Raw genomic sequence first — 8831 nt, 5'->3', positions numbered from 1 at the left:
CTCACTCACCCTCGCCGTCTTCGGGGGGCGGGGTAGAAGGCGAGGGTAGTGGGGGAGAGGTACCACATGGATAGGCAGCGTAAAGTAACATATTTCTGGCGTAATTGTTTTGGGTGTAATTATTATTATATAATAATTACACGACGATAGTGGCACGTGTACAGTAGTGCATTCGTCTTCGCCGCGATGGCCTTCTCTTTCAGCCGGAGAGGAAGACAGGAAATGAGGAGGACGGAGCGCGACGGCAGAGTTGCGGGCGAATCTCCGAAACCTGTGGCCAATGTCGACTCGGTGTTAATCGAAAACACTCATCTGTACGCTGGTGGTACTCCGTTTCCATTAAAGGCAAGAGCCCATCCCTCAGTAGGCCTCCGACAGCTCTGCCGCACCGGCTTACCACTCGCCTCGTGACCGTGGCCGCAGCAGCCTCAAGTGGGGAACAGCAACATAAGATCCTTCACACCGCGTTCACACCGCGTGGCAACACGCCCGCCGACGCCCGCCGACGCCCGCCGACGCCCGCCAAAAATCGGGTCCCCTCCCACAGATCCTTCTCGGTCTCATTGCAAATATTTCCTACACTCCACGCCCGCCGCCCCCACGCACCGTTTTCGTCTGCAGGGCTCCGTGGCTCACCGCCTGCCGCATCGCTTTCGCCGTCTCGCTGCCGACTCAGCGCGCGCGTCACGTGCTGCGACCCCACATGCCGCGCGCTGCGGCGGCGGCGCGTGGCGCTGCGCGCTTGCGTTACGCAGCAAAGTATCGCCCCCGCGCTCGCGGTGCTGCGCCACGCCGCCGACTCGCAGCGCCTGGACGTGGCGCGGCTCAACGCCCTCGTACGCCTGACGGATCTGTTGTTGAGCGAGAGCAAGCGGTACAACCTCACGGCGATCCCCACGCGCGACGCCGTGCTGCTCAAGCACGTCGTTGACGCGCTGAGCCTGCCACCGGCGCTGGACGCGGAGGCCGCTGCCGCGCCCGGCGCGCTGCGCGTCGTCGACATCGGCACGGGTGCGGGGTTCCCGGGGCTCGTCCTGGCCATCGCGAGACCGCAGTGGGACGTCACGCTGCTCGAGGCCGCGCGCAAGAAGACGCGCTTCCACGACCTCGTCAGGCGCGACCTGGCCCTGCCCAGCGTCGCGTCCGTGTGGGAGGAGGGCGGAGGACGCCGGGTAGAGTCAGATGCATCGGGGACGGTATGACGCGGTCGTGGCACGGTGGTTGGCGGAAATGCGCGTTTGCTGCGAACTGTGCGTGCCGCTGGCAAAAGGTGGGGGGCACGTTTTTCGCGCAGGAGAGCGTGGGCGAGGGGGTTTCCGCAGGGTTGGGCTGCTGGAGGTGCTCCCCAGGCGGACAAGACGCGAGGGCACAAAACGCGAGGGCACAAGGCGCTCGTGGCGGATTCTGGCGGCGACGGCCGGGTAGATCTGATGTTGAGCAAAGGGCCTCACAAGGAAAATTCGGGGAGATATGAGCTGATGAGGAGGCGACGAGGAGCCCCGACGCGCCCAGTGCTCCAGATTGCGCGCACGTTGGACGATGATTTGTCTGAGAAACTGAAGCGGCGTGGCCGACTGGCGCAGGATTTGAGGATGTGACAGGCAGTGGTCGCGCGAAGGAATGTGCTGCTCCCAAATATGGACCAGATTGTATCGCCTTTCCAGACAGCTCGACGCTCGAAGGTGACGTTGGGCTCTCACCTGGCTTGTTCACTGAAGCGGTCAGGCAACTTGTGCGATTCTCATCCGTGGCTGGCCCCATTGGCATGCTTCGAACGCCTGTCTGCAAAGACTTGTGTACGTTTGAAAGAGCGCCTTCCGTGGAGTGTTTTGGCACGGATTTCTGTGGTCGCTGGGTGCAATCAAAGGCGGCGTCAGGCTTGCGGAGCCCTGGCAGAAACGGATAAAATGATTACGAACGCAATGAGAATCCGAGCGAGTTGGACGGGTGGCGATGATGAAAGCGTGGAAAGGAACACATCAATTGAAAGCAAAGGCCCTGTGCACAGCGACACTACCGATACATGGAACACGCGCCGTATGGTTTCATATAGCGTAGAAGCCCACCGCAGGGGAAGACAAGGTACTATCCAAAGGTGTGATGGAGCGGAGGGGGTAAGTGGGTGCATGGCATGTCTGCCAACAAACGCGGGATCAGGCCAATCATCGCACTGGACTCAACTGCCACTCCCACATTTAACCAATAATCAGGGCGCACTCACACGGCCCCACATCGCAACACTACGTTTATTAAAATATTTCTTTTAGGGTGTCTCGGAGTAAAAGAGCATCGATTCATCATCTTCTTCTTCCCATGCAATCGCACGAGGCATGCAAGGGAAGGGGGATGGACACGATGAGGGTCCGAAAGGGTTAGCAATCCGAGGCGTCGTCGATGGAGTTGACCATGATGGCGACATGTGCGCCGCTGTCGGCGTCGACGACTACGCGAGAGCGAGGGTCGGACGCGGACTGGGCAGGTGCACGTGATCTTCGACGGTGACAGGAGTCAAAAGCCCACTTGAGGAGAACCCCGATGACAGTGGCGAGGATAGGTCCGACGAGTCCAAAAGTGGGGTTCAGCACGGCCCGGAGGGAAGACTGCTCAGCCATAGCTGGGCGGAGAACTGGCGGGAGAACTGGCGGGAGAAGGAGGCGGGCGGCGGTAGGGGCGTCTGTTTGCAATGGGGAGGGAGGGAGTGGTGGGTTGGAGCGGATGGGAGAAGGGGAGGGGACGAACTGCGGCGGTTGACATCGCGCTCTTATACTGCGGGGCACGACACAGCTTCGGTGAGCGCTCCATGTGCTCGCGCTTCATCACTATCTGAGGAAAAAACTATAGACCGGGTTTCCGGGGGGCGAGGAAACAATAGGGCGGGGAAACTATAGACCGGAGTTGCGAGGGGCGAGGAAACTATAGGGCGGGGAAACTATAGACCAGTTTTCGGGGGGGCGAGGAAACTATAGTCCCGTTTTCTGTCTACAGTATAGGCCGGTTTTCTGTATATTTTGGGGGCGAGGAAGAGGAAACTATAGACCGGGTTCCCGGGGCGAGGAAACTAAAGACCGGTACAGTATGTTCTGTAATTCAAATTTTGACATCAACTGTCATTGCTGGGGGTGGCGGAAGGTATGAGGAAACTTCGCTGTGCATAATGCACAGCGAGGTTTCCTCATCCCTCTCCCGTTCTTACGCGATATGCAGTGCGTGCCGTGTGTCGTCGGGGAAAGTGGCGACGGCTGGGCCTGCAGGTTATTTTCCAAAAAGTGCCGAAATTTGCGAAATGCGCACAGACACAGACACACACACACACACACACAAACATGAGAATTACAGTCGACCCCCCTCAATAGTGTACCCCCATGCCAGACCCCCCAAGACGAACTGTTGACGTCTCGCCCTAAAGAAGCAACAGCAAAGCTCATGAACTGTCTCTCTTCAATCTCAATGCTGGGATGCCCTTCGTACACGTCCGCGATTTCGGGTTGTTTTTTCATTTTTGCTTTTTGCTTGTTTATTCATGCAGAAACTGAGAAACTTCATGATTCTTCATGAAGAAACGACTTCAGACAATGGTAGCCACGACTTACACGTTACATCGCCATGATGGAGATGGGCTACAGGGACCCTAGGAAGGCATGGGGGATCTCGATTTCGATGGTTGATCGCGATTATCGGTGGGTCGCCTGAAGAAGGCCGAAGTGGTGATTTTTTCATTTTGCAGCATTATCTGGCAAAAACATGATTTAATGAAATCGCGGGTACACGTGTACATGTTTCGGAATACGTGACATGTGATGAAAATCGCACTGTTGACATGAATGTACTAACAAAGTACGCACTATGGAGGATACCCCCTGTACCCAAGGGTAGTAGTTGTGAAATTGATTGAAATTGTGGTGGGGTTTCATTTTTTGGTCATTGCTGAAAGAAAAAATATAAAACGTGCAATAGACTTGCGGTGAAGATGGTCTAAAAACGAACCATAAACAACTTCTGTTGTCATTCCCATCTCTACTTTGGCCTTACCCCGACCTACGGAGGACTGCCACAAACAACAAAATGCCCAGAGGAAAGAAATTGACTCCCGATCAGCAAGATCAAGCCCTAGCTTGGCACAGCGAAGGCATTTCCGAAACTGAGATTGCCAGCCGCGTGGGTAAGTCCCGGAACGCAATCCACACATTTTTACAAGACCCGCAGGCGTACAACAACAAACACGCCGGTGGCCGCCCGCCCAAGATATCTCCTGCCGACACTCATCGTCTTATAAGTGAGGCATCCAAGGGGGACAAAAGCGCGGGGACCTTGAAAAGAGAGCTTCAACTTTCTATTTCAGAGCGTCGTGTACAGGAGATACTATTGAGCAGCGGAGTACGACAGAACAAAAGGGCCAAAATCGCGAAGGACAGTGAATCCATGGTGTGTCATGGAGACATGATGCGGGACGGGGCAGGCGGCGTCGCTAGCGACACGGATCGAGCGACAGAGTTCTACGAGCAGGCGATCAAGGAGTTTGACGACGTCGGTGCGATGGTGGACTTCGGTGTGTTGCTCGCAAAAGGTACCCAAGGAGTCGAGCGTAACGCCGTGCGAGCAGCAGAGCTGCATGAGCGCGCTATCGAGAAGGGTGAGGACGTCAAGGCGATGTGCAACCTCGGTGTTTTGCTCCAAGAAGGTGACGAAGGAGTAGAGCGTAACGCCGTGCGAGCAGCAGAGCTGTATGGGCGCGCTATCGAGAAGGGTGACGACGTCGATGCGATGTACAAGCTCGGTGTTTTGCTCGAAGAAGGTGACGAAGGAGTAGAGCGTAACGCCGTGCGAGCAGCAGAGCTGTATGGGCGCGCTATCGAGAAGGGTGACGACGTCAGGGCGATGGTGCGCCTCGGTGTTTTGCTCGAAGAAGGTGGCGAAGGAGTAGAGCGTAACGCCGTGCGAGCAGCAGAGCTGTATGGGCGCGCTATCGAGAAGGGTGACCACGTCAAGGCGATGTACAAGCTCGGTGTTTTGCTCGAAGAAGGTGACGAAGGAGTAGAGCGTAACGCCGTGCGAGCAGCAGAGCTGTATGGGTGCGCTATCGAGAAGGGTGACCACGTCAAGGCGATGTACAAGCTCGGTGTTTTGCTCGAAGAAGGTGACGAAGGAGTAGAGCGTAACGCCGTGCGAGCAGCAGAGCTGTATGGGTGCGCTATCGAGAAGGGTGACCACGTCAAGGCGATGTACAAGCTCGGTGTTTTGCTCGAAGAAGGTGACGAAGGAGTAGAGCGCAACGCCGTGCGAGCAGCAGAGCTGTATGAGCGCGCTATCGAGAAAGGTGACCACGTCGATGCGATGTACAAGCTCGGTGTTTTGCTCGAAGAAGGTGACGAAGGAGTAGAGCGTAACGCCGTGCGAGCAGCAGAGCTGTATGGGTGCGCTATCGAGAAAGGTGACCACGTCAAGGCGATGCACAACCTCGGTCTTTTGCTCCACAAAGGTGCCGAAGGAGTAGAGCGTAACGCCGTGCGAGCAGCAGAGCTGTTTGAGCGCGCTATCGAGAAGGGTGACCACGTCGGTGCCATGGTGAACCTCGGTGTTTTGCTCCAAGAAGGTGCCGAAGGAGTGGAGCGTGACGCGGTGCGCGCCGTGGCATTGTATGATCGTGCAATGGCGAAAGGAAATTCCGATAACGCGACTTGCAATCTTGCGATGACGTTGAGGGACGGAGCGGAAGGGGTGGAGCGCGATGCGGTGCGTGCGGTGGAGCTGTTTGAGATAGACATCAAGGAACGGAAGCAGAGCAAGTCAATGGTGTGTCTTGGAAACATGATGCGGGACGGGGCGGACGGGGTGGCCCGCGACACGGATCGGGCGATACAGTTGTACGGGATGGCAGTCGAGGAAGACAACAACGCGGAGGCGGTAGCCCAACTTGCGGCGTTGCAGCGGGACAGATCAGACGGTAGTACGCGGGACGAGGGTGAGTGAGAAGGTCTCACTCACCCTCGCCGTCTTCGGGGGGCGGGGTAGAAGGCGAGGGTAGTGGGGGAGAGGTACCACATGGAGTATTGACCACATGGATAGGCAGCGTAATGTAACATATTTCTGGCGTAATTGTTTTGGGTGTAATTATTATTATATAATAATTACACGACGATAGTGACACGTGTACAGTAGTGCATTCGTCTTCGCCGCGATGGCCTTCTCTTTCAGCCGGAGAGGAAGACAGGAAATGAGGAGGACGGAGCGCGACGGCAGAGTTGCGGGCGAATCTCCGAAACCTGTGGCCAACATCGACTCGGTGTTAATCGAAAACACTCATCTGTACGTTGGCGGTACTCCGTTTCCATTAAAGGCAAGAGCCCATCCCTCAGTAGGCCTCCGACAGCTCTGCCGCACCGGCTTACCGCTCGCCTCGTGACCGTGGCCGCAGCAGCCTCAAGTGGGGAACAGCAACATAAGATCCTTCACACCGCGTTCACACCGCGTGGCAACACGCCCGCCAAAAATCGGGTCCCCTCCCACAGATCCTTCTCGGTCTCATTGCAAATATTTCCTACACTCCACGCCCGCCGCCCCCACGCACCGCTTTCGTCTGCAGGGCTCCGTGGCTCACCGTCGAAGTGAAAATCTGAATTGTGATTCTCCCAGCGAAGTACCTTTCGTAAACTTTACAGTTGTTAGAATCATACGCGACTGTGTGCGATGTATGCACGTGTCAGTCACGGGCGCAATCGGCCTTTATCTGACCGAGCAATTGCAGATGTTCTAAGGGACATGCGAGCACCGACCGTTTCGGCGCACGATACACGCTCGGACTACACGCGAGCACGGCGTGCAAGCAAACACCGGCGAGCATAGGGGTGTTACAGAATGAGCAACTTATGCTTAGGCGCAAGAGCAAACAATAATGACGGTACAGTCGACCCTACGCATTAGTGCCGCCCTGTGTAAGGACTAATAATACGGCACTAATTCGGAGCGGCACAATCAGAAAGCAGAATCACTACCCGGCCAGAACTCTGTTATTAGAGTCTGCTGTTGTTGCCTTTGACCACCCTGTCTCTCATGCCTAGCTTCTAGAAAAGCTCGTTTTGCGGACCTCAAGTGCGATAAGGCATTGCTCACATCGCACTCCACACCCAGACTCTCCAAAGACCCAATCGACCTTGCTAGCACTACAGCACTCGGCTACAGCACTCGGTACGGCCCGCCTCTCCGTAATTTCACACTCGTCTTCTGCCACACAATCATCCATCATAGCATCACTGGCAGATTGATTCTGTAGCTCTCCACCATAATGTATTGAATCGCAAGCATCACTAATAGAAGCTTCTGCCACAAGCTCATTAGTCTCAATCTCAATCCATTCCTCCACATCTTTCCTGCAGAATTCTGCAGTTTCTGCAAGGCCGTCTTCTGGCACCAGGCTCAGTCGGGAGAGAAACACCACTATACCATCCACCATAGATTTATCAATTTCTGTTTCATTTCGACCAACTTTCCGACCTGCAGCAGATGCCCAACCTCGATTTTCTGTGCAATCGTAAGGCGCGTACGCTTCGCTTTGGCGATCTTTTCAGGACTTATGTTAGGGTCTTTGAGTGAGGTGCCATCACGTCACCAATTGAGCTGAGGCGCATGAGGAGTGGCCGATGGCGACGTCGTGCACGACACGTGGCAGAACCTGTGTCTGCCGGTTTTGGCGGCACTAATTCGAGGGTGGCAATAATGAAAGCGGCACTATTGCGCGTCCCCCCCCCCCTGTAATGACATAGAGGCGGCAGCCCAGCATGGCATGCTGAACAACATTGCCTTCCCTAACTCCCTTCTTCCCCAGATCCATCCAATCCCTCTTCGCAGCCATGCCGTCCCATCCTACAACAGTACCCTTCAAGGGTACAGTACAACCCGTCTGCTCGAGCGCTCTGCCACCCACCGTTCCATGCACCCGCCGCCCTCCTTCCTGCCTTGTCACGGCGGCCAGATGACACGTATGACCCCCCACCACTTAGGGCCGCATGGCATACGACGGTCGCGCGGGATGCGCCGGCCTGCCCGCCGCAGCCCCTCTTGCGCCGCCACGTGTGCAGTACGGGAGAGCGTGCGAGCCGACAAGGCGCGTACCGCACCGCCCTGCCCTATCGCCGTATCTAAATGCCCTGACGTGCCATCTATCCGATCACTCCAATACATCACTGGGACAATAGACCGTGAAACGCGGAGGGGGCGCCTGCCTCGTCATCCGCATCCCCGTCTCGCTTTGCGCCGAAGCGCGAAGCACCACGGCCTCATGACCTACGCGGCGGTCGCCAGTTGCTGGCGCGATACCTGTCCCCGCCACCCGCCACCATGACCGACGCGCCCCGCGACGTCGCGTCCTTCTTGCGCTCGGAGATGCCGGTAACTCTCCGCCGCACCTCCATCTTTGACACCGACCTCACCTCCAACGACGACCTCCTCCTCTCCCTCCTCTCACTGCTGCTGCTGCTGCTGATGCAGGCCCTCCTCGGCACGCTGCTCCTGCGCCGCACGCGCCACGGCCTCTCCACGGCCGCCTTCTCGCTCTCGCACTACCTGCACCTGTCGCGCGACCTGCGCGCCTCGCGTGTCCCCCGCACGCGCTTCGCCGCGCTCGCCGTCTCGCTGCTGCTTCTGTCGCTCTTGCTCGAGTTCCTGGTCCTGTACCTCACATCCCCGACGCTGCGCGCGGTGCGCAACTCGACCGTGTCGCTGTCGCTCGTGCAGCCGCTGCTGCCGCCGCCGCCGCGCCAGCGCTGCGCGCACGACGCGGCGACGGCGCCGTGCGCGGTGCTGTTACTCGCGGCTGCTGTGGCAGCCTGGCACAGTGC

At 57.3% G+C, this 8831-nt stretch overlaps 5 protein-coding genes across 5 annotated transcripts in view; 4 read left to right on the top strand and 1 right to left on the bottom strand.

Annotated features, from left to right (window-relative positions):
• Positions 1-68, bottom strand: part of CHC_T00009183001 (hypothetical protein) — a 2194-nt gene extending 2126 nt beyond the window's left edge. The window contains exon 1 of the mRNA XM_005710809.1: positions 10-68. Coding sequence (XP_005710866.1) covers positions 10-68 — 59 coding nt within the window. The remainder of the gene's footprint in view (positions 1-9) is intronic.
• A 118-nt stretch (positions 69-186) lies between these two features.
• On the top strand, positions 187-1202 carry CHC_T00008470001 (similar to methyltransferase GidB). The gene is made up of 2 exons (XM_005710808.1): positions 187-314; positions 761-1202. Exons 1-2 carry the CDS (start codon positions 187-189, stop codon positions 1200-1202), a joined length of 570 nt encoding a protein of 189 aa, XP_005710865.1.
• A 228-nt stretch (positions 1203-1430) lies between these two features.
• On the top strand, positions 1431-1598 carry CHC_T00007267001 (hypothetical protein). Its single transcript, XM_005710807.1, has one exon. It carries the CDS (start codon positions 1431-1433, stop codon positions 1596-1598), a length of 168 nt encoding a protein of 55 aa, XP_005710864.1.
• A 39-nt stretch (positions 1599-1637) lies between these two features.
• On the top strand, positions 1638-2267 carry CHC_T00007266001 (hypothetical protein). Its single transcript, XM_005710806.1, has one exon. It carries the CDS (start codon positions 1638-1640, stop codon positions 2265-2267), a length of 630 nt encoding a protein of 209 aa, XP_005710863.1.
• Positions 2268-5688: 3421 nt separating this feature from the next.
• Positions 5689-5967, top strand: CHC_T00007265001 (hypothetical protein). The gene has a single exon (XM_005710805.1). It carries the CDS (start codon positions 5689-5691, stop codon positions 5965-5967), a length of 279 nt encoding a protein of 92 aa, XP_005710862.1.
• Positions 5968-8831: the final 2864 nt, after the last annotated feature.

The sequence above is a fragment of the Chondrus crispus genome, genomic scaffold (assembly GCF_000350225.1).
Source record: "Chondrus crispus Stackhouse genomic scaffold, scaffold_68, whole genome shotgun sequence".
Lineage (NCBI taxonomy): Eukaryota > Rhodophyta > Florideophyceae > Gigartinales > Gigartinaceae > Chondrus > Chondrus crispus.
Note: the sequence above shows the minus strand (reverse complement) of the source record. Positions and strands in the feature narration are given on the sequence as shown.